This window comes from Otolemur garnettii, unplaced genomic scaffold, assembly GCF_000181295.1.
Source record: "Otolemur garnettii isolate 467f Iridium unplaced genomic scaffold, OtoGar3 scaffold00005, whole genome shotgun sequence".
Classification (NCBI taxonomy): domain Eukaryota; kingdom Metazoa; phylum Chordata; class Mammalia; order Primates; family Galagidae; genus Otolemur; species Otolemur garnettii.
In genome coordinates, this window is record NW_003852400.1 from 1,805,384 (window position 1) to 1,832,172 (window position 26,789).

The 26,789-nt window shown below is 37.9% G+C and overlaps 1 protein-coding gene across 1 annotated transcript in view; it reads right to left on the reverse strand.

Annotated features, from left to right (window-relative positions):
* The window catches only part of PRKAR2B (protein kinase cAMP-dependent type II regulatory subunit beta), a 99,645-nt gene that overhangs the window by 52,674 nt on the left and 20,182 nt on the right, over positions 1–26,789 (reverse strand). The window contains exon 2 of the mRNA XM_003782595.2: positions 22,818–22,853. Coding sequence (XP_003782643.1) covers positions 22,818–22,853 — 36 coding nt within the window. The remainder of the gene's footprint in view (positions 1–22,817; positions 22,854–26,789) is intronic.

Below are 26,789 nucleotides of genomic sequence, written 5' to 3' on the forward strand. Positions count from 1 at the left end.
AAAAAAAAAAAAGAAAGAAAAGAAAAGCTCCATTTCCATTTTTTAAAGGGGAACTCATCAGACTTTCTTCATGTATATTTTATATGGGTTTAAACTATGTGCCTATCTTATAAACAATGAAAAATAAAAAAATCTAATGGATTCAGTGATCATTTTTCAATATCATTAGACAGTCCTGTAAAACATAATTTTTAAATGGCTGCATAGCTATCAATAGTATACATGGATATTTATTTTAAGTTACTGTTTATTATTGGGAATTTATATTTCTTCTCTTTATAATTTCTTCAGGTCAAGATCTGAATCAAGATTTGTGAGGTAATAATGACAAATTTAAATACATTTTTTAATTTAAAAGAAAAATGATATGATATAAAGATATAACAAAAGAGACATAGAAATAAACTAAAATAATAAACATTTTAAGTCTAAAAAATTAGAAAAGTTTCTTTTTTTTAATAAACGCCAGTATTAAAAGGGATGCATAGGGAGGGAGGAGGCCCGCAGGAGGGAGGGGATTTGGTGGGCCCTCACCTAATGTGCACAATGCAGGGGTACATGTCAAAACTATTAAGAATAGAATACAAAAGTCTTAAACAAATAAGTGAGGTGAAGGTTATGTTAACCAGTTTGACGTAAGCATTCCAAATTGTATATAAAATCAGCACATTGTACCCCATAAATGCATTAATATACACAGTTATGATTTAAAAAAATAAATTAAAAGATAGTTCATCTTTAAAAAAGGGGGAGATGCATAGTTAGAATGGACCTCCTCATGTACTACTGGTGAAACTCTAAATTGGGGGTGTGAATGGGAATGCAGGGGTCAGTTTAGAAATACTACAAGCTTTGACAATGTCTTCATGCCCAATTTATCAAGTGCTCATCAAGTAATTTGATCTGAAGAAATGACAGGTAAAAAAGGGAAGAAATTTAAATTCCCAGCAATAAACAAATAAATTAAAATACATATCCGTAAGTACTACTGACATCTATAAAGCCATTTAAAATTATATTTGATAGGAATAGCTAAAAGGAAAAATGTTCACCAAATTTTGTTTGTTTTTTTTTTTTCTTTTTTTAAAAGCTAGTGTCAAGGTACATTTGAACTCACAGAAAATATGCATGAAAAAAGTCTGGTAGGGTAGACATCCAAGTTCTATGGTGGTTATTCTTGATAGTATGCTGATAATGATTCTTATTTTGCTATTTGCAGAGTCCTAGGTTTTACTCATTTTCATCAAAAATGTACTATGTTTTAGAATCAGACAAAAGAATTTTTTAAACAGGTGATTGTAAAACTCCCTTAAACATTCATATCTCAAAAAAGAGAGAACTGTAAAACTCCCTGAAATATTCGTATCTCAAACATAAAAAGAGAGTAAACATAAAAAAGCTTTCTTGTTAATAATCAGCCTTTCTTTCAAATGCATCTAATCCTTTTGCAGAAATACTTTTATATTTAATGCTTCCTAAAAACAGTTTCTGCAATTAACAAAAGCAAGGTACTAAAGTTTTTAGAAAATAGTTATGAAAAATATCTCATTAACAATGCTAACGTAAAACTGCTTATAATAAAAATAAAAACATAAAAAAATACTGAAGGTCCTGCCTTTTACCCTCCCTTCCCACTCCATTTCTCTCCTTCATCCTGGGCTATAGTTGTGTTCACCCATGGAGCATATGACAAGGGTACAAGTCAAATCTGTGAAGTACAGAACATAGATGTTTTTGGCACAATGATCAAATAAATGAGGTGAAAGCTATGTTGATTGGTTTAATGTAACCACATCAGATTGTATAAAAAAAAAATCAGCACATTGCACCCCACATATGCATGAATGTATTCATGATCTATGTGTATTTGACTTAATAAAAAATAAAATATTAAATATTTAAAAATAATAAAATAAAATAAAGAAGAAAAAAAAATACTGAAAGGCGGTGCCCGTGGCTCAAAGGAGTAGGGCACCAGCCCCATATGCTAGAGGTGGCAGGTTCGAATGCAGTCCTGGCAAAAAAAAAAAAACAAAAATACTGAACCAATGTCAATCTTAATCATGTAATAATACAGTTTCCTCTATACCATAAGTACTTACAACCCATCTTTTGAGTTACTGTACAGCAGAGTGAGAAGCATGGTAGAGCCTCAACTCCAAAAGGCAATGAGAAATGAGACAATACCACTAAAAAATTAAAGAAAAGGAATTTTAAAAATCTGGGTTCTTGAAATCAACCAAAGACATTTCTAAATGAAAAACTACTAGTTTCAAGTTGGAACAGTAGGAGCCTAGGGCTTTCCTGCCCAGGGTTGCTATCCCTCAGCCCCAGCTTGATGGGCATGGGAGTCTACCAGCTTTGTTGCAAGAGGACAACTTGATCAAGAAAACAGAAGAAGTGAACAAAAAATCCTGCCCAGCAGCACTACTGGTTACAGCCACCTGGGTAAGAGACAAGCAGGAAGACTAGAAGTTCAGATAGCCCAAGGATGTGGTCTTGGCTACAGCAAACAGACCAGCAAACTAACCAGAAATGTTAACAGAAAATGAGATAATCACAGAGGCACAAGATAATCACAGAGGCACAAGATAAACTCTCCAAGTATTGATGGTTACCTGGAAGGCTGTGTGGGTAAGCAGAAGAAAGTAGACAGAGCCCAAGCCATCCACAAATCTCTAGCTGGGCATAAGACCGTAGCACACTCAGAGGAGACATGACATGGCTTGGCAGAAAATAAAAACTGGGCATAACCTGAAAACTGCCTGAAATTTGAACATGCTCCTCAACTCACACAAGACCCATTAACACTGGTATAGTATAACCTCTGACCAGTCAATCATGCAGAACTCAGAGGCTAACCCAGAGAAGCCAGGGTTAAAAATAAAAACAAACAAAAAGCAGAGTCACTAACAGTCACATACTTATGGCACAGACAGAGCACACAGATTTAGCTTGGTCAAGTTACTAAAAGTAAAAAAGCAACCAGGAAAAGAGGACATCAGAATGCAGAACTACTTACTATATACAATAATCTAAAATGTCCAATTCTCACTAACTTACAAGGCAAGCAAAGAAAGAAGTGTGACCCATACACTAGAAAAAAGCAGTCAATAGAAATCATTTCTGACTGGGTCCAGTTGTTACACTTTGCAAAGATCTCAAGGCACCTATTATTAAGTATGTTCGAAGAGCTAAAGACACTATGTTTAACCAAGTAAGGATTATTAACAATAACTCAACAAATACAGGATCTCAATAAAGAGATAAAAATTGTAACAAGAAGAACCAAATGGACATTCTGAAGTTGAATAATATAATAACTGAGATGAAAAATTCAGTAGGTCAGCTCAACAGATTTGAATCGGCAAAAAAAAAAAAAAAAATTTAAAGATAAAAAAATTGTTCAATATGAAAATCTGAAAGAAAAAAGAATGAATAAAAAGGGAGAGCCTCACACACCTGTGAGACAACAGCAATGGTAGTTCGATGAAAAGCAGAAACAGAGAAACAGAAAAAAATGTCAGAAACAATGGCAGACAACTTTCCAAATTTTATGGAACCATTAGTTTACAGATACAAGAAATTTAATGAACCTCAGAAGAGAATAAACATAAAGAAATCCATATGTACACACATTTTAGTGTAAACTGTTAAAAGTCAAAAAACCAGAGAAAAATCTTCAAAACAGTAAAAGGAATAATTAAAAAAAACGACAATGACTAACTTCTCATCAGAAGCAAGAAAAACCAGAAGGCAGTACGATGGCGTATTCAAAGTGCTGGCACCACACAGAGAAAACTGCCACCCAAGAATTCTATACATAGCAAAACTAGCCTTTAGAAATGGAGGTGAAATGAACTCATGCCTGACAAAGATTGAGAGAATTTGTAGTGAGGCAAACAAGACATTAAAGGAAGCATTTCAGCCTGAAAGGAAATAACACCAGATAATAAGACAAATCAATAGGAAGAATTGTAAAGCACCAGAAAAAGTAAATATTGGACCCAGAGAAGGACAGAAAAATCATATATCTGATAAGGGATTAATATCTAGAATATATAAAGAACTACAACTCAACAACAGAAAAACCCAATTTAAAAATGAGCACAGAACTTAAATAGACACTTCTCCACAAATGATACATAAATTGACAATAAAGCACGTGAACAGATGTTCACTATCACTAATCATTAGGGGCATGCAAATCAAAACCACAATAAGGCTTCCTTCCCCGTCCCCTTGTTTAAAAAACAAATAAATAAAGCCACAGTGAAGGGTGGCGCCTGTGGCTCAGAGTAGGGCGCCGGCCCCATACACCGGAGGTGGCGGGTTCAAACCCGGCCCTGGCCAAAAAAAAATAGAAAATAACAAATATAAGTGTTGGTGGTGAGAAGGAAAAAATAAAATCTTGTTCACTGTGGAAAACAGTATGCAGTTCCTCAAAAAATTAAACAGAATTACCATTTGATTCAACAATTGCACACGCAGGTACACATAGTATACCCAAAAGAACTGAAAGCACGGCCTGAAACAGATACTGTACACTCATGTTCACAGCATCATTATTCACAGTAGCCAAAGGTGGAAGCAAACCAAGTGTCCACCAACAGATGCATGAATAAACAAATGTGGTATAGGCATACAATGGAAAAGTATTCACTTTTAAAAAGGAAGAAAATTCTGACACAAGCTATGACATCGATGAACCTGGAAAACATTGCACTAAGTGAAATAAGCCAGGTGCAAAAGGACAAATTCTGTATGAATCTGCTCACGCAAGGTGCCTAGAGCACTCAAATCCACAGCGATAGAAAGCATGGTGGTTGCCAGGTGCTGGGGGAGAAGGGATGTAGGGATTGAGGAGTTAAGTGTTTAATGGTTATAGGGCTCCCGTTTGTAAAGAAGAAAATGTTCTGGGATGGTTGTTGATAACAGTTACACAACATGAATGTACTCAATGTCACAGAACTGTACACTTAAAAATGGTTACTCTGGTAAATTTTGTGTTATATTAAAAAATCTTAATAAATATAAGAATTTTATAAATTTTTAAAACATAAATTCGTGAGTAAATATAAGATTTTGCAAATACATATTTTGGCTCTTTTAATTTCTTTAGAAGACAAGATTTCATAAAGCAGTAATTGTAGTAACATGAAATGTTGGTTGGTGGCAGTCACTAGCAGCGCAGTGGGCCCACCCTCACGTCCTTCCACTCCACACACACCTCAGGAAGGCCGTCTGATCGTGAAATGCACCTCTCTCTGGCAAGAAATCATCTCCGCTCAGCTGCTTCCCACTCAATGCCCTGGGTGAAAGGGGTGCAGAGGACTAGAAGGTTCTACTCTGAACCTTCAGGACTCCATCCTGGCCATTCCTGGGGTGATAACCTCCTAGTTTAACTCTATGACCCAAAAAAAAAAAAAAAAAAAAAAAATTTCTTTTTTTAATGGTTCCCCATCACATACAGAATGAAACCCAAACTCTTACCACAGCTTCCAAGACCCCCTTCCCTGATCTGATCCAAACCTATATTTAGAACCTTTCCTCTTATAATAGTATGATAAAGCCCACATATCTCAGAACAGATTAGACCATTTCACTATCCCCTCAACACCATATTATAATCTACACGGTTTGCTCAACTGGAAATTTATTCCTTCCACGACCCATTCTCACCAATTCAAATCCTTCTTTTTCCTCAAAACTCTGCTCAAATACCACATCCTCCCTGACACTTTCTCCCAAACTAAACACACCAGTCAGGATGAAATGTCTTCTATGTAGAAACACAGATTGCACCTTATTCATGTCTCTATTCGCGTGGAAGCTCATCCTTTATGAAGGTTAAATTCTAAACATAGGAGGCAAAAATCTACAATCAATGAAAAATCCCATAGGAATCCACTGCTGGAGACTGTCACAAAGTCCCACCAGAAGTCCAAAACCAGTGGGTTTTCCACCATTAAAACTGCTTTTTCTCCTGTTGGGCACCAGAAGTCACTGCTGGCTTACATCAGAGGCCATGCTATATGGAAAGGGGGCACCTTAAACCCTAGACGTGCTCATGCTCTGAGCCTGCAGGCTCCAAACGGGCCTGCAGTGAGAAGATCCACCTCTCCCCTCGCCTCCTGCAGAGCACAAACTCACTGAGGGGAACACGCATGCAGCTCTGCTGGGCTGGGCTCTCTGTGGGATGTGCAGGGGAGGTGACATTCATCACAATGCAACTTGGCTGTGCTGTCCCACAGCTCTCTGGTGGAAGAGTTACAGTACATACTTAGCTCCTCCAGGGCTTGGGCACAAGCTGTACATTACTAAGCTTTAGCAGTCTCATAGAAGGTACACAACACTGTCTTGCAAATAATGAGTTAACAAATTCTTTTTAAGTTAACTAAAGTGACAGCACAACCAACCACACACAAAAACATCTCTTCTATAGTTATTTCAGTATAATACTCCAAAACAAACCAGCAATAAAAAACTGTCCTTTTACAAATCAGAAACCCTTACAAGTCTAGAAATAACATCGAATCTGATTTTAAAATGCAATAATTTTGCATACTTTGAGGGAGCCAGGTGGTTGGCTGCTCTTAATGTTCTGAAGAAAATAACATCAGAAAACAGTTCAGAAGATGAAAGATGACAGTGACCTTTAGCCTCCCACTTCATTTCTTTGAAAATTCTGTGATATAAATATAAAGTATTATTTCTTCTTTGTGAGTTTTACTTTAGCAGCCAGATAAACTAATATGCAAGATAATGGTCCTATTCTTTTAAAGAGAAGCAATGTTTGTATATTGTATTTTGTATAGTATTGTTATATCTCGTCATTCTGCATTAAGTATAATTCTGTTACAGAAAAAGACACATCCAAGTGGGTCACCTGCAGTTGCATGGGCAGGTGATGAGACAGGTAGCTCAGGGGCTGCCAGTTGTTTCAGATTTGCAGATGTGCTGGGTGAACTGCAGACATCCCCTTAGTCTGGAAAGGGAACTCAGCTAGTCCACAGAGATACTGCCCTGGGCTTCTTCAGGGCAAACAGTATGAATTAAGAATCAGCTAGCAGACATGATTGCTAATAATTCAACATGAGCCCACCAAATCTGTCCCAGATGAAGTCAGAGCTTCTGATCTCTGTATCATAGCAGACCTCAAATGGACAAATGAGGAAACTTTCGGGTCAAACCATGATGGCTGGGCTATTCAAAGAGAATGGCAGATCCATCTCTTTCGTGTTGCTGATAAAATGCTGTAAAATGTGGAGCTGTGGTTGGACCCCCTACCGCATGGGGAAAGAAGCCCCCGGCAAGGAAGAGCATTAGGGGTGAGAGAAGGAGAGATCCCTAACCGTGTTCAAAGCCCAGTCCAGCTGCTCTCCTGCCCTTCCTGTGGCTTGGTGGCTCTTGAGAACCACACCCCTACAATTATCTCAATAAACCCTGTTTTCATTTGATTGAATGCAATGTATGTTTCAGTTCCCTGCAGCCAAAGACAATTTAGAAGAAGAACACTGCTTTAAAAAGATTGGAACAATAACAAAAGCAAGACAATAAAGGTTCAGCTCATGACCAAAAATAACCGAGACTAAAACCACAGAGTAGACATTGATAAGAATGACAAGTTCAAACTCCAGTGACTATTCCATGGAGTTATAAGCACAAAACAGGCGATTTGTGTGAGGTCTGACAATTAAGCTTGTGAGACTATCCTAGGAAAAGTACTGCATACCTCACTGCTGATTATCACTGCAGTCACCTCTGAAGTGCTCCCCTGGGGAAGCTGGGCACCCATGCCAGCCTCCAGTCCACCTTTCAAAGCAATTCTGGAACTCTTTTCTGGAATGGCCATCAGAGCTATCATTATATTACCCTTGGTGTCTTGGCTGTTATTAACATGTCTTCCTTTTAATACTTCCTTTATCCTCCGGTAAAGAAAAAAGTCACTGGGGCCCAGATCAGGTGAGTATAGGGGATCCTCCAATATAGTTACTTGTTTACTGGCTAAAAACTCCCACACAGACAGTGCTGTATGAGCTGGTGCATCGTTGTGATGCAAGAGCCACACCTTTCTCATGCCAACATTTTTGGTCAAGATTTTCCTATTTCTCTATTGATGTTTACTTGGTCTGCTATGCTTCTCACAGTTACAGCTGATGACTTTAACACATAATTCAATGAATTTTTACAATATTTTTGTTGTCAGTTCTGCTCATTACTGGACACCCTGACCTCTCTTCATCAGGGACACTTTCTCTCCCCTCCAAAAAATACTTAATCCATTTGTACACTGCCCCTTTAATCATGACATTATTCTCATAAACTTGGACTACCAAGTCCCTGTTTTCACTTCCACTCTTACCAAGTTTAGCAGAAAATTTACAAAAGTTTGTTCATTACTCTAATTCCAGTTCTGACATTCTTGCCATGACAATGACATTCAGACGTTATTGCATACAAAGGCATGCAATAATAATGTATGCCACTCAGCAAGACACTGCCATATGTCAACATGAACACAACTGTGAGACAGTGATATACCAAGGTTATGAAACTTCACTGAGTTGTTTGTATAGTGCTGCCAGTGTATGCATATGGTAGCAAGTTGGTGAATTTAATTGTCAGACCCTATAACTTGGGATCAAGATTGGTTTTGACAGGAGTCCCTATTATTGTTTATCAGTTTATCTATGATATAAATCAGAGAATGTAAAAGATAGTCTGTAAAACTGAAAGTATTCTCTTCCAACAAACTTTACTGAATGAACCAATCTATAAAATAAGTAAGGTTGGCCTTAGGTGTTTAACTTATTTATGTTCCATAAATTTCAGAACCACTGCCTGGTATTTTTTAAATAGCTTTATTGTTTTTACAAAAATGATGCATGTACCCTGCAAATAATTTTTTTTTTTTTTGAGACAGAGTCTCACTTTGTCACCCTCAGTAGAGTGCCATGGTGTCACAGCTCACAGCAACCTCAAACATTTGGGCTCAAGTGATCATCTTGCCTCAGCCTCCTGGGTAGCTGGGACTACAAGAGCAGCCACAATGCCCGGCTATTTTTAGAGACAGGGACTCACTCTTGCTCAGGCTGGTCTCAAGCCCATGATCTAAAGCAATCTACCCGCCTCAGCCTCCCAGAGTGCTGGGATTACAGGTGTAACCCACCATATCCAGCTAAATAATTCATTTTTTAACTATTAAAATTTGATTTCACTATATGAAAAATGCTTTGAAATGTCTATAGCTTTAGGAAAATACATGAAAACAACTTTTATTTACAGGCATTTATATCTAAAGACATAACTAGAGTATAGGGTGGCCAGTTGCCTTGGTGGGGTCCCTATACTCTATTAACATACAACCTAGTTGGGAGATAAATTCATCTGCCAAGGCAGGAGTATAAATTATTACCCGTGGTAAATCTAAAATGACTCACTAACAGTACAGGGAATGATCACAGGATTCAGACAGACTGAGGCATATCCCAGCTCAGCCATTTTTTTCTTGTCATTCATTAATTGTGCAACTTTTGCATATTACTAAGCTTATGAGTCTCAATTTTTCCCATCTATAAAATGTAGCTATGAAGACTGACCCCATAAAGTTGCTATGATTAAACAAATAAACGACAACTGTGTAGGAATCACATGAGGAGTAAACTTTGAAAAACGGATTGACATGTTAGATTTAAGCTGACAAAAGACATAGAATGAAGTCGAACTGATAAACATTCATACTTGCCTAGGAATGAGAGAGTAAGGTCCAGGCCTTTGCACACAACTTTCCCTTTGCCTGGAATGTTCTCCTTTCCCCTCATCCTCCACCCTGTTCTTCCCAGGTCTTGTTGAAATGTCCCCTCCTTGAGAGCTATACGTCACTAACTGAGTCACCTCACAGATTCTCAATCAAGATGACTGCATAGGATACTTGAGTGGGGCTTTGGCCCTTATTTAAGGCCATGCTGAAGAGTCCACATCCAGAGAGTGACTCACTAGGTTCAATCTCTGATCGCTCCCAAATAGCTGGGACTCCAGGTGCCTGCCACAATACCCATTTAGTTCTTCTGTTTTTAGTAGACATGGGGTCACACTCTTGCTCAGGCTGGTTTCCAACACCTGAGCTCACTCCAGGGATCTAGGTGTGTGATAACTGGAGAGGAGGCAATAGAGTGCTCAGATTACAGGCGTGAGCCACCATGCCCAGCCTATGAAGACATTTTTGATCAATTCTTTTTAAATTCTTTTTTTTTAATTCTTTTTAAATTCTAAAAAAAGTCTTGATAGTATTAGTAATGCTACTAGCAAACATATAGTCTCACTATACTTTGGGAAATGAGTTAAATATTTTACATTCATTATCTCTTTAATCCATGTGTGAGGTACTTTCTTTTTAGTTAGGTACTCTTAACACGTTTATAGATGATGAACTGAAGCTCACATGAACAGCCCCCTTAGGATCCAACAACTAGGGGCCACAGAAAGCCCAAGAGACTTCATTCTCACCGACAATCCAGTCTAACATCAAGAATCCCTTCCAAAAGGATCATTCTACTGAAGGAAAATCTTAACTTCATTTACCTTCTAATTGCTTATGTAATATAACCAGTGTTTATTTTTTATTCAGTAAAATATAACTCTGGATTATAAACTTTTTCATTATTTTAATTCCAAAGATAGCTTTCAAATCAAAAATAAAAAAAGTACTTGAAAAGCATTAAATAGTTCCCCTCATATAAATGTGCTGAAGAGAAGCAAGCAGAGCCACAGAATCTGAATACAGTAACAATACCAAACAGCAAGGCAACATGAGGGTAACAATTTGTTTTTAGAAAGCCAGAGAGTAGATATGGCAAGTGTTAAATTTTTGGTTTCTGCTGCAGACTACCACTTAGCAACCTGCTGAAACTCAGCACAACACCTGGGGAGCTGCAAAATGTCCTCAAAGCACAGACGCGTGAGTATGTGCTGTGTATATGCCCTACATTGCTCAGTGAGTAGACTAAAGGTCTGCCTCTGTTCTCAAAGGGGACCCATCACTTGGAATTCCATTTCCAAATATCTAAGGAGAAGGTGCTCTACCTTTTTAAAAGAAAGTCAATAAAGACAACGTTCATAATTCCTTGAAACAGGTCTAATAATACAATTATGTAATCTTTCAAATGACAGGCCCCTCTTTTCCATCATCCTGAAATATACTATACTATTAATCTATATTTTAATGTTTTGTCAGTTTTATTATAGTTTTCTGAGAAAAAGCAATAATAACAACAAAATCAATATTCTCTGGTTTTAGTAAATTATGAAATAACTAGAAAAAATAAAAAATAAAAATAAGGGGGATAGAGGAGCAGGGAAGAGGAACAACCTGATTCTTACTGGTAAAGGAAAGAGAAGACCTGAGTTCCTGCTTTGTTTTTTAGTTATAACATCAACTTTTAAAGTATCAGAGAGCATGAGCATGATTAGCTAGTATAAAATACATTGTCTGGCTCACAGAGACTCAGAACCCCATGATAGTAACATTCTCTAGTTACCAGCTCCAAAGCATTTGGTTTGATCTGACGGCTGAGGGGCGTGGGGGGGGGGGAGGCTGCTTTTACACACACTTGCTTAATAATGTTTTAAAAGGTGCATCAATTTATTTTCAAAATAAGTCTACAATTTTATGGGAGGCTGAATTGGTTTCATCTAAAAAGCTAAAGAATGTTAAATCTATGGGAAATCCCTACTACCACCCCCCCCCAAATACCAATACAATGTTAAGTCCATCCAAATTTAGGGTAGGGGAGTTAGTTGTAAAAGATACACGAAATTATGTATTTTGGCACATTAAAATTAGGTGTGATAAATTTATAGGAAGAAACAATAGATACTAATGTTATGGTGTTTTTGGTAGATTAAAATTTGATAAATTGAGCCTAATAATATATAAAAGTTTAGTTGGCATTCACACCATGTATCAGTCACTAAGCCAGTGTTTTTCAACCTTTTTTATCTCAGAGCACACTAGAACCCATAGTCAAAGTTCCATGGCACATTTAAATTATGTTGATCAAAAAAAAAAAAAAGAGTTAAAAAATATATTTACTGTGCTTTGAACTTTTCAAAAATAATTTAATTAATGATCTTTAAAAATATTCACAGCATACCTTAAAATAGCCCCAAATCCGATCCCCCTTTTACACAATACTGCCTTCTGTAAACACCAGAAGGTTAAAGTGCTCTCCCTGGGAAGCCGACAGAGTTAGCCTGAAGGAAAGCTTAAGTAAACATGTCTAGTGAATAAATTATAACCTAAAAACTATCAATCCAACTATGCCCTGTCATCCTTATTTGCCCACAAGATGCAAGACCCTCTGTACAACCTTTTCCCCCATTTCATCTCCCTCCTCCTTCAGCTTCCCCATTAGACCCTAAGTGTCTCAAGGGCACAGAGCATTTACTGCTGTGCCTAGAGCAGCCCCCAACAATGGCTACTGCTCAATAAGTATTTACAATTGAACTGCTGACCTGTGGATTCCTCCTGGCCACTACCACCCTCCTTATCAACACTTTCTCTACAATCTTAAAATATTCTGTACCACACTTCTGCCACTTTTCTCTGCCTTAACTAATACCCTGTTCCCAAGAACAGTTTTTCCTAGAGGGTTCCGCTCTCTGCACACAGTGGGATCGGAAAGACAATGAGAGGACTGTCAGGCTCCCCACCCTGGCATCCACACCACTCCTGGGCACGCCTATGCAAACATCAGGGCTCCTCTGAGAGTCACCTGTGCCGGTGCCCCTTCCACACTTTCCTTCCCACTCAAATTTTACATCAACACAGAAGACTTCAATGTGCAAGCTGACAACCCATTTGAAAGACCATCTTCAAATTTTGGGGGGGTGTCTTAATTCCACTGAAACTTCATTCGACTTCCACTTTGGCACATTTATGCATACAATAGACAGACTGCTTGAACAGGACAGTGGTCCCGACTGGCACACTCTACCTCAGGGATCTCACGCCCCTCTGCCACATACCTGGCCAAACCTTCCCATCTGTCCAGCATTCTCATTTCCTCATTTCACATTGTTTTTTTCTGTGACATCAACCAGAAATGCACTTCTGCCTCATTTCACTATCTATGAACCTCAACGTTTAGGAGAGGGAAATAGGTGAACAAACTATCAGTATCACATGGTGTGTGACAGTAACAGGGGCATGAGCCCAGCTGTCATGCATGAATGACATCCAGAAAGAAAATGCTGAGGGTGGGGGACGGAGCTGAGCTGTGAGCTGCAGCAAAGCCAGGCAAGAGAAGTTTGTGGGGTGCTCCAAATATGAACAGGAACACTTAACAGTAAGGTGACCAGATTTTGAACATTGGTAAAGTGGGACGCCATTGACAGGGGGTGGGGAGGGTTCTTAATTAAAAATTTGGTCTATGTGGAACAACAAAAATGTTCATAGAATGCAAAAATAGTATCGTAATATATATTTTTAATTTCAACATAAGTACAATTTACAAATATAATACATTAAAAAAAATTATGTATAGGGTGACACCTGTGGCTCAAAGGAGTAAGGCGCCAGTCCACCTGGGTGACCTTGCCCAGGAGGGGAGTAGGGAGTTTACATTAGCCTTTTCATTTCCAAATGAAGTTACATTAACCTCTTCATTCCCAAATGGAGTTACATTAACCTTTTCAGCAGCCAAAAACCATATATTCCCTTCCCATTGTCCCATTGTTCCCTAGCTTGTCGTGCATTCTTTCCAAAAATCGGGCCTTTTTTAAAACGCCAAGGGATGTGGGACAAATTGTTAAAAAGCGGGATGTCTGGTCACCTTACTTAACAGCAGAAGTCTGTGGAGTGCTCCAGCTATGAATAGGCACACTTAACAGAAGTTTGAGGGGTGCTCCAGATGTGAGCAGGCATACCTACAGCAGAAGAGCCAGCGTGCGCACCCTAGACCCGCAGCAGCGCTCCTGCACCCCACCATTCCACTATCCCAGGGGCGTTGGCACTGCAGTCTGTCCTGACAAAATGCCACAGTAGTGAAATAACAGTTGTGTTTGTTTTTAATTTTTTATTATTATTTTTTATTTTTTTGAGACAGAGTCTCATTTTGTTACCCTCAGACCCTCAGTAGAGTGCCGTAGTGTCACAGCTCACAGCAACCTCCAGCTCTTGGGCTAGGGTAATTCTCTTGTCTCAGCCTCCTGAGTTGCTGGGACTACAGGCGCCTGCCACAATGTCTAGCTATTTTTGTTGCAGTTGCCACTGCTGTTTTAGCTAGCCGGGGCCAGGTTCAAACCCGTCACACTCAGTATATGGGGCCAGCACCCTACCCACTGAGCAACAGGCACCACCCTGTTTGTTTTTTAAATAATCAGTTCTTTTAGGTAAATGTGTAATTCTCCTTCATAAAAGCTTGTTCTGAGAACTTCTGTATCTCAAGTAGATCACAGCAAGGACATATCACCCAAGCCACAGCAGTCTACAATGAGGTAAGTACAGAGAGTAAGAGTATTTAGAAACCATTATAGTGATCTGATATTGCTTGGGGGCAATTTTATATTTTACAAAAATGCTTCTCTGCAGTAGATAGAGAAAACAAAAACAAAATACTGGTGCTCTGCACATAGAGCTTGTGAAGTGGTGACCTAAACTGGGACCATAACTAAAGATAGTTGTCATAAGCTCACATGTGCATTCAGTCCACTCCTGTCTGTCTGATAGATCTACCCGATCCCCCCATCCCCAGAGGCAGTAGTCAGGACACATGGGGTTTGGTGGGCTACATACTTCCCAAGCCCCTCCTAATGCTGGTGAACAGTCTGAGGGCCCTGGAGGATCAGCAGGCTACGCCTCATCCCAGCCTGCCCCTCCTGAACTGTGGTCATGTTGCTTCTACTATTATCTCCTTTCACCCTTCCCTAGAGCCTCAAGGAGAACACTAGGGAAGGGGCGATTAAGTTCTAGAGAGAATCTAATTTCTCATTTGCCTCAAGATAATCTGTCAGCCTTCCTGGGCATAACAGAAAGAACCAGAGACACACATTAGATTCCACTGGGCCCCAATTCCCACAGCATGCTAAAGCACATGAGGGCACGGTTTGCTGAAGCAGTATCAGGACATCAGTGCTGCCAGGGCACAGAGGAGGAGAGGCAAGCAGCTGGGGATGGGACAGGAGTGGCACTTGCTCTGTTCCCGCAGATTGTTTGTAATGAATCAGGGAGAATCCACTTGAATTTAGTCTGGGCACAGAAAGCTAACAGGTGTAGGAAGTGGCTTGGAGCCCCCAACTGACTTGGAGCCCCCAACGAAAAGCACTAGTACTGTGCCCTGGCAGCTCAGAGAGCCTCTTCAGGTCCCACCCTCCATCCTCCCTTGCCCAGTACTGACACTTCTGGTTTCATCTGGCTGCCTCAGTGGAACTGTATATTTGACTCTTGATTTCCGCTTCTCCACGGATGTTGTCCTTCTGACTAACTCTACATATCAAGCTTTGCAGCCTACAAACTACTTCTGACCCGCCTAGAAACTCCTGTCTATCCAGGAGACACATTTAGACAACAGGCTGATACTGTGAAACCACACTGCAGAGGATACTGTGCTAAGTGTTTTTGATAGATGACTTATTGTTTGATCACAGCAATAATCTTAAGAGAGGGGCATTATCCCCACTTTATACCCAGAAAAACTGAACTTTACTCAGGACAAACCCACACAGGTTTTTAACATGCAGACCAGAGAGAGCTACTCTAACTTTGGCCTATCTGAATCCAGAGCCTATGCAGCCTCTCCTAATATTGACCATCTCCTTAAGTTGACCTAATTTTCAGCTTAACGCCTGTGGGTCAGTGGCTAGGGCGCCAGCCACATATACCTGAGCTGGCGGGTTCGAACCCAGCCTAGGCCTGCCAAACAACAATGAAAACTACAACCAAAAAAATAGCCAGGCGTTGTGACAGGCACCTGCAGTCCCAGCTACTTGGGAGGCTGAAGCAAGAGACTCATTTAAGCCCAAGAGTTTGAGGGTGCTGTGAGCTATGATGCCATAGCACTCTACCAAGGGTGACATAGTGATACTCTGTCTCTAAAAAAAAAAAAAAAGTTGACCTAATTTTCACAGACATGTACTTATCAGTACGGTGGGCTTAGTTGTTTATGTTGACCAGCTCTGTATATTGACCAGCTTGTTACAGTCCGTTGGGTTATAGAGGTACTACTATATTTTGAAGCAATGGTAAATTAAAGACAAAAATAACTCCTGGCTATAAGTCCTTACTGTATGAGCCATGGACATTTGCTCATACCATGCCCTAGGTCTTCAGGGCAGAGGTAAAATATATAGCAGCATACTATGAAAACAGACTTTATATAATAATACTAAGTAATAACAGCTTTTAGTGATAAAGTAAAAATACTCTCTCTCCTTACATGCCCTGGAAGACCTATATATTTCCTTCCTTTCGCCCTGTGGATGTTAAGGTATTTACCACACTATGCATCACAGCCAGCTTCCCCGCTAGACTGTAAGCTTCATAAGGGCTGCATCTTATTCTTCTTGGCACTCCGAGCACTACCCTGAGCACACACAATAGGGAGTCAGTAAATGTTTGCTGAAAGAATTAGTGAATTAATTTGTAAAAGCAGTATTCTCCCAATATGCATTGTAGGTATTGGTAAAGACTAAGTTTGAAATGTGATCCAAAAGAAGCCTACTTCAAACAAACTACAAATGTAACTATAACGATACTTGCAAATTAGTCTGACAATATGAGAATGACCACTGGAAAAAAATAATTTGAGCATTAAAAGTTCTTATCATCAGATAACTTTAAAGTAGAAACAATGAACAGCAAGGCTATAAAATACTTCCAAAACAAAACAAAAAGGAAGCATATGCTCTATGAATCAAGGAAGCACATGTTCCCTCAATCAGATTCGAGACAAGAACTGAACTTCCACTATTTCACTACTTTGAGGGGACTAATCATGTTCTGTTTCAGGGACTTCACTCAGGGTTTTTTAATATGCCATTTTACAGAGTGGGTGTATGAGTTTTAAAGATGTAATTTCACCTCTGAATTATCCTAAATACTAGTTTTGAGAAAAGTGTAAAATGTTAGCTCTGTTAAATATAAAATTCAATGTTCATGTTATGGTACAAAATTGAAGAGCGGCTAATTATACAAGAAAAGAAAATTAGCAAATTCATAATTTGGAGTTCTACTTACATATCAGAGCAAGTACTGCTCAACAGTAGTCCTTGAAACCAATACTAAATGTAAATGCAAAGATTTCACAGACGTCAAGAGGGCACACTGACCAGACTGTGGCTGGGCCCCTGCCACCTAGTAATTCATAACAGGAGATATAAGGAACCATTTCATTGTTAGGGATAACCTTCAAAACTCTGAAAAAGTAAATTTCAAAAACTTCAAGAAGTCAATTTATGAAAGACAAGAAAACTGAGTCATGACAATTAAATGCAATACAAATTCTCAAATGAATCTGAATTAAGAAAAAGAAAGAGAGAGGACGTATGAGGACAACTGAGGAAATCTGACTCGAGACTTTATATTTTAATGGATACTAGTATTGTATCAAGGCTAAATTCCTAAATTCCTAGAAGAATGCCCTTGCTCTTTGAAGATACAGCCTAAAGTATTTAGGATTCCCAAAAGACTCAGTGAAAAGTATGTGTGTAAAGAAGGGAGAGTGCAGGTAGATGTGACAAAATACTAACAACTGGGGAACCTAAACCTAAAGGTGCTCACTGAACTGTTCTGTAAACCTTTCTATATGCATGACTTTTTCAATAAAAGTTTTAGATTAAAAAAATTAGAAAGAGGTCTAACTTCAGGGTGCAATGCATTGTCTAAAAGACTCTTTGGACATTTCTTTCCTCCACCCCCAATTCAGAGACAAATCCACAGAGGAAAATCATTATAATCATTGTTAAAAATTATAATGTGCAAACAATAAAAAGAGATGCCCATATTAAAGAATATCAATAGTGTTAGTGACTAAGTTTTTTTTGTTGTTGTTATTTTTGTTTTGTTTTTTGCTGACAGAGTAAGGCACTAAGCTGAGGGTTTTACTACTTTGTTTTGTTTTAAACCGTGTTTGAGAGAAGGGACCTGAGCCCCAACTCTCTAAGGCTAATAAATTCTGCTGGTAGCTATGTTAAAACCATCTAATTTAACCCTCACAACAAGCTTGCAGATAGCTGTTAAGATCCCAGACTGAAAGAAAATAAAATTAATTAAGTAAATAAAACTTACATGTAAATTCACAGAGTAAACTGGAGCTCAAGTCTGCTGTATCACTCTAAACCAGGGGTCCTCAAACTTTTTAAACAGGGGGCCAGTTCACTGTCCCTCAGACCGTTGGAGGACCGGACTGCAGGCCCCAGGATGAGTCAGATGCTAAGCAGGACAGGCAGCAGCGGCAAAAATACCCGGCAGGCTGGGTAAATGTCCTAGGTGGGTTGCATGTGGCCTGCAGGCCATAGTTTGAGGACATCTACAATCCTAGTATCCTTCCCATACTGATGAAGCAACACGATTATTCCTTGCTTAAAGCTGTACTCCTAAAAAACTTAGTGAGCTACTACTACTTCTCCTAATTTTTAAGAATAATTATAACAAATGGTGTATTAATCTTCCATCAAAAAGGATAATCTTCCAAAAATGAAAGCCTATATTATAAAATGGATTGTCTTTCTCTAATTTTCTCTTTTTTTCAGAAACAGGATCTCTCATTCTGTTGCTCAGGCTAAAATTCCTAGGCTCAAACAATCCTGCTTCAGTCTCCCAGTGTTAGGATTACAGGCATGAGCCGCCAGCCAAGTTTACTACTCTGTATTTTTAAAGGATGTACTGATAAAGAAAAGATTATTAAATTGAAATGGGTTTAAAAAGAACAAAAGCAGTATTTCTTTTCCTTTTGTTTAAAAATAGGACTAGGGAGTGCTATGTCTTAAAAAAAAAGTTAGGTTATCGGGTGCTATCAGGGTGATACCAAAGACATACTGTATCTGGATTTCTGACAGTTTGTCATAAAGTTTTATAAAGTCCAATCTAATTAATAAGTTAGGGCTCTATCCTTCTGGCACTAATCTACACTTACTTCCATTACTCACACTCTGTTTCATGCCTTTCACCACCTATACCACATGGAAAACTAGTTTATGAAACCCTGAAACCTCTACAAACGCTGATGGTTCTATTTCAAAATACTAAGTGAAACTGATTCCTTTTATATTTATATAGTAGAACCTCCGAGTTTGACCACCTCCCTACAGTGACCATCTCCTTAACTTGACCTAATGTTCATAGACTAGACACAAACCACATGTACTTAGTGGAACATCCTTCTGTTGACCATATGTTGACAAGTTTGTTTCCTTGGTACACCACCCAAGGTCTTGTAGCACAAATAGTGTTATTAAAAGTGTAAAATGATCCTAAGTAATCTATTTGTTAAGTGTTTTCTTAACAAAAACATGAATCTTCATAAATCTTATAACAGGTAAAAAAATCTTTTGTTAAAATCATTCAGGTTTAAAATATTATACTCGGTCAGGTATGATGGCTCATCCTTGTAAATCCTAGCACTCTTGGAGGCCAAGATGGGTGGACTGTTTGAACTCAGGAGTTCAAGATGAATCTGAGCAAGAGTGAGACCCTGTCTCTACTAAAAAAACAGAAAAATTAGCTGGGCATTATGGTGGATGCCTGTAGTCCCAGCTACTCAGAAAGTGGAGGCAAGGGGATCACTTGAGCCCAGAAGTTTGAGGTTGCTGTGAAGTAGGATAATGCCACAGCACTCTAGCCTGGGGCAATAGATGAGACTCTGTCTCAAAAAGTAAAAATAAAAATAAATAAAATAAAATATTGTACTTAATTCATGTAGTATTAATATTAAAAGCCAAAAACCAGGCCAGCATGGTGGTTCATGCCTATAATCCTAACACTCTGGGAGGCCGAGGCAGGTAGATCACTTGAGCTCAGGAGTTCGAGATCAGCCTGAGCAAGAGCAATACCCTGTCTCTAAAAAATAGACTGGCATTGTGGTCGCGCCTATATCCTAGTTACTTGGGAGGCTAAGGCGGGAGAATCACTTGAGCCCACAAGTTTGAATTTGCTGTGAGCTATCATGTCACCACTCTCTACAGAGGGTGACAAAGTGACACTCTTATTTAAAAAATAAATAAATAAATAAAAGCCAAAACCCCAAAGATTTAGGAAACTCAGAAGATTAGAAATATATTAATTATAACTCAAAATATTTTTTTCTTTTCATTCAATCAACAGTGATTAAATATACAGCAATATATATATTTCATCTATTGTTGTAATATATATGTAACACTGTCATAATTATTTTAAAATAATAGATAAATAAGAAATAAAAAGAATAGGTAAATATGAGTAAGAAAGAAACTCTTCTATAGACTTCTGGTTTGTTTTACCTGACTTAGTTTCTTTCCCTAAATTATAGTTTTCACATTAAAGATCTGTAGTTTAGTATTGAAAAGAAAAACTATTTCTGAAATAAAACTCAGAAAAATATATCTTAAGATGTATTTTTCATTATCAAATATAATTTTCTGTATTTTGAGTAATCATTTTTATTTTCAGAAAATGTAACTTTTTAAAAAGTTGATGTATATCTCTGCCATTAACTTCATTTGTAGCCACTTAATTAAATTAAAAAGAGCTGTGGAATGTTCGCCTTGGGGTAACTTAAAACTGTTTCTACATTCTTCTTTGCCTGAGAAGCTTTAGACAAACTATTATAAGACGTAAAATAAGAAAGTAAAAAAATTACAGCTGTGTAGATGATTAAATAGGTCCCATTCCTTTTTTTTTCTTATGCCCCTATAATTTTGATCCAAGGTACCAAATATAATTTTACTTCCCTTGCCTAAAAGATTGAAAATGTATACAGAATGATTAGCATAGTGCCAGACCCATCAGTGGCACTCCGTAAGTTAATTTTCTTCTTCTTCCAATAATCAGTGTTAAGATTCATCTCATAATGGTTTCTAGCGCGTTACTGGGTAACAGTTTTACTAAGGGTTATTGCTATGCATTGGTCCCAAACCTGATATCACCATATTTATACCAAATTGTTCCCTGCTGTTCCTGTGTTCACTGGAATTTCCTATTACCTGACATTCTGGGAATAAATGCAACATTTGATTTGAATTTGTATTTCTTCACTGGCAATCTATCATCTCTACATTTCCAGCCAAAACTTGGTAAGATACACTAGATGCATATTTAGGAGGGTAAACAAAGTAAAACAGTGATATTTCAAAACTAATCTCTATCTTAGAGCCTCTGAACCATCAGTTAATGATGATATAACACATACGAATGGAACTTGGCCAGAAATAAATGTCACAGGTCATGCAGTTTGAGGCAGGAAGGGAGATTATTTATTTTAAGACTCTGAACTAAGTTCCTATTCAAAGAATTTCACATCATGAAGACAAGATATTGTAATATGGATCCTCTTTTCTTCCTCCCTTTTTTCCACCACTGCTCACAAAAGTCTACTACACTAGACCATAATCACACTTGATAGCTCTGCTTTGGGATAAAATTGATGGCTGACTGACAGAAATATAACCTTTCATTCTACAAAAGGCATTTACAAGTTATACTTTTTTTTTTTTTTGATCCGTTAAAGTAAATATGCCTAGAGTTTCCAAAAGCTGAGAATGATAAAGTGCATACCATCCCAACATAGCACATTTTCCTAATTCCTGTCCCTATGGACCTGGCCCTACATGAACAAGAGTAAATTATACCAGTAACTGCCAACAAATCAAAAATAAAATTCAACCTTAAAATATCATTAACATTATAGCAAAGGTAGAAATAGTTAGTTATATTTATAAATCACGTACTTGTATTATATAAACTTCAAAGATGATCTGTTTGTGTTGTTTATTTTGTATTTCTCAACAAAATACTCCCAGTTATATATAAAAGAGAAATTTTCTTAACCCAAACATAGAAACACTTCACTTATCACTTATCTATCTTCTGAGAAGAAGGTACTCTAAAGGGTGAATTTTCCAACAGTCTATCCATTTCAATGCCCAAACTCATTTTACTTAAACCACATTAGACAGAAATGCTCTTAACTGTGTCCCATTCTTCCTGCCGGTCAAGGTAGCAGCAGTATAGGGAACCTAATTTAAGCATGTGTCAATGGTCTACCACTGTGACTATACATTAGATTATCAAAGTATATTTAAGACAGCAATGGCCTCCAGGACATTTACAAATGTAAAGCAATTTTCTCCAATTCTAAATGGCCTGCCATAAGGACAAGTTCTTACATCTGCATTTTAATAATTTTCCTGCCCCTTATTTAAAACCCTATTTTTTAAAACTCTCACTCATCATTGTTTCTAGAATGCCCTTTCACCTATCTGCCAAATCACTCCTTCTAAATTGTGGCTGATAAATCAGATAGTAATTTATCAAGAGCAAGAATAAAACAGTTTGGGGTAAGAATGTCTCCGCCTTTTGGCTAAGCTCAAGTGCAAAACACTTTGGGGTGAGAGTCTCCACTTAAAAAGGCACATCACTGTCACTTTAAGTTTAGTCACTCTGAACTTTTTTCATTTTCAATTATTTCCTCAATCACAAGTATATCAGATGGTTATGTTTTCTGGGAAACAAATACATTATTATTCGACAGCAGTTATTCTCTTTGTACCTTCATGTCCAATGCCATCATTTTTTAAACACGGCCATCAGCATGCAAAATCAATAATATAGTCAGACTTACCTGAGGCACGCCTTGTGAATCGGTTTATTACTGGAGCTAAAGGAAAAAGCAAAATAGTATGATTAGATAAAAGTCTAATTTTCCCAAAACCCTGAAAAGGCTCAAATTGGTAAATGATCCTATAATTTAAATACAGAAAAATATGAATACAAAATTCATAAGAAAGTGTATGAACGTGCTTAAAGTCACTAATAACTAAAGAAATAAAAATTAAAATCAACATTTCACCTATTAAATTAGTTCCCGCAAAACACTTTAAAATAAAAATCCCTAGATACACGTTGACTGAAACTACTCAACTAGGGACAGTGTAAATCTATATAACACTTTAAAAAAACAAGTTGGCAATTACACTCAGCCCTATAAATGGTTTGTGTCCTTTAGTAGAGTAATTCTGCTTTCAGAGATTTAGCCTAAGAAGTACTACTGAGAGAAGGAAAAAGCAGTATGTGAATAAATCTACTCAGCAGCATCACTTTAAAAACAATATAATTAGGACACAAAACTAAAAATGCTCATGTACACTGTTTTTAAGTGAGGAAAGTTTCAGATTTAATATTTGTGGTTTGACATTTTCTTGTACAACACAAACATGTCCGTGACATGCAAACTGCTGCACGGGAGGCTACAATTTCAGGTTGGTGTGTGCACCACCCAGCCGGCAAGCCTACCACCTGCCCACTCTGATTCCACTCAGCTATGTGTCTTTTTGGTTTTGCTGACAGAGTTATCTCAAGATGTAAGGGTTAAAAAAAAATGCATGAGAGAAGCAAATAAGTTTATGGTATTATCGTGTATTACACAGAATGTTTTGGCAACATAATATAATAGGTCTACTATAATACTTTTTAATATTTTTATATTTTTCATATTTTATTTTTAATATTTCAATACTTTTGAAACAATAATTATGAAATCTTTAAACTACAGAAACACCCAGGTCAAGTAAAGAGAAGACAAAAAATTTTTATCCGTACTCTGGTTGTACTGCATGATAAATATGTATGCACAGGCACAAGTACTAGAAGAAAACTGTGTCTAAAATGTTTTACATCAATCTTTACAACCAAGCTGTCAAATATCAGCATCTTCACATTACTGATGAGCAATCTGTACAGTAAGGCTCAGAGAAATTGATTAATTTGCTTTAAATCACACAGCCACCCTGCAGCAGAGCTGGAGAAACTGGACTTGGGAGTAGCTAGCACCAAAATGCTGCCTCAGAGAGAAAAGAAAACAAAAATTCTGATTCCTAAAGTTGTACCAGAGGTGATTATTTTCTTCTATATTGATCTTCATTGTTACTGAAGATTAATTTTGTGAAGTAATTCAAAAAACCAATTATTAAAATATTATAGTTTATGGCAAAATTACATCTTCCAAATTGATTAAAAGATAAAATTTTTACTATTTATAGATGAAAATACTTTAGCCCTACACAGTAGAACCTCCACAACTGACCACCTCCCCACACTGACCACCTCCTTAAGTTGACCTAATTTTCACAGACCAGACATGCACCACAGGTATGTATCAGTACAGCAGGCCTAGTTCTCCTCAGGTTGAACATTCTGGTTTGTTACAGTCCCTTAGGTGTAACAAATTACTTATACAAAAAAAAAAAAAAAACCCAAACCTTTCATCAGGTAAATTACATGTTATGTGTACTTCAGTGTGTGCACACACACACACAGACAGTGCCTCAGTTTTCTTTTATTGCACCACTCCCACAGAACCTTGTCTAAAGAGAGCCTCCCCAGAAAGCTACAAGGACAGTGAATGGAAACAAAGTACAAAAAGTTCAACCACAGGAATGCAGAACAGAGGATACAGGCAGATAAGGGCTAGGTGAAGGTTAAAAACCTATCTCAGCCTTGGGGCAAAAATAGAGTAGACATTCTCTGCCCTCCTGCCCCCTCGCCTCTCTAGATGATGAAACTACAGGACTGGTTTGAAATGTTGAAAACTGTTCTCCTGGAGTCCTTAGGTTCTGTGCCTTTCTGAAGTGTTTAAGGCATCAATTTTCCACCCAAGTGGCATTGTCATCTAGAAAGTGTTTTCTAAAGTTCTGGGGGCAATCTGGATTGTCACAGTAATTCAGAGAACACCCTTTACCTCTGGCAGGCAAATTCTACAAATTGTACAACAAAGACTGTGCGCATCCCACAACTTCTGTCCTGCATAACTTTCAAAGAGCCAAATGGAAATGCACACTGGCAAAAAAGTGCATTTACAAACACAAACATCTCGGCCTAGATCCTAACACTGCTTTATATGTACACGTATGATTATTTTATGCAGTTTTATGTACACTGAATTTTCCACAACACAACAACATAAATCAAAAGAATTTTGTTTTGTTTCCTTTCTGTCTTTTGTCTTGTTTGGAATTTTACTAATAGACAGTCCCTGTTTCAGGAAACCACGTGACACTTGTGGTGTCTGGATAGCCAGTACAATTACGTTTGATCAGACTCCATTTGCAGCTTCTATGTTCTCAGTGATTCTGCATCTGGGTGGCAGAATCTAACCACATTATGTCGTCTTAGGTATATACTGAAACATGTACCCCCGAAATACATTTTACTTACTATAAATTATTTTCCTTTACTTCTCCTAGATATTTTTGCTAGATGTCCTATCAATGTCTAAATTGGGGGTAGTGGGGTAATACAACTATGATTTTCATTTCTCTACCATAAATGGGCCTAGGATTAGATAGGTAAGAAGATGGGTGAACCAGGCAGATGGTACGGCATAGTGAAGGTCAACACTGGGTTGTGACAATAATCACCACAAATCCAGTCTCTTGCATCCATATGCTGCCATATTCACTTGCAGAGATGAAACACAGTGTTTCCTATATAAACTTTTGGCAAGTTAACAGTTACCTTCACCATTTTCCTAGGTTTTTTAGTCTAGCTATCAAAAAAGAAAGCTGAGATTCAGGGTGGAGGACTTGCTGGTCCTTTCTCCCTCAGGAATCAAAGTCAGAGAATGGGAGCAGGAGGATCCTACTGGTCCACTGCTTTCTGTGAAACCATGGGCAAATCATACAAAATTAAATTAAATTCTCAACTTATGAAATATGGAAAGTAAGACCTGCCCTCTCAAGTTTCAGAGGGATTTTATAGAGCGAAACAGAAAATCTTAAACATCTTTGGAAAAGCCTCTCAACTATTCCTATTCAGCTGTAAGGATGGTTATTTATTGTGAGCTAATATTACTATTTTTTAAATTTGCAAAGAAAAGCAATAAAAGTTCTCAAAAAAAGTAAACAGACATTTTAAGATTTTACAAGTCAAATTTTCTCAGACTCTTCATTTTCACCTTTAGATTTTTTTACTCTACAGATATCCTAGGAATATATACATTCACACACAATTATAAATTTTTATGTGTGTATGTGTCTATATGTGTGTGTATACACGTGTATGTACCCCCACACACAAACACACAGAAAGAGAGGGAATACTGGCGATTAGGAGAAGATAGAAGAAAACTGGAAACATATTATCTGCCCAAATAAACAAACAAATATGATTTGAGAATATACTAAACCCTGAATATTTTCAAGAAGACATAACCTAAAATCTTAGTGTGAATTCCCAAGGAAAAATACAGGATATTTATGTAGGTTTGACTGTCTTCCAAACGCCATTCCAAGGGAACACAGAGTCCTGTGTTCAGATGAACATCTCCATACTTGTACAGAGATCCCTTTAGCTGCCGAACTATATTGCACTAGATTAGTCTCAGTTCCTATGCTCCGGCTTGGCGCCTGTGGCTCAACTGGCTAAGGCGCCAGCCACATACACCTAAGGTGGCAGGTTGAAATCTAGCCCGGGCCACCAAACGACAATGATGGCTGTAACCAAAAAATAGCCGGGCGTTGTGGCGGGCGCCTGTAGTCCCAGCTACTTGGGAGGCTGAGGCAGGAGACTCGCTTGAGCCCAGGAGTTGGAGGTTGCT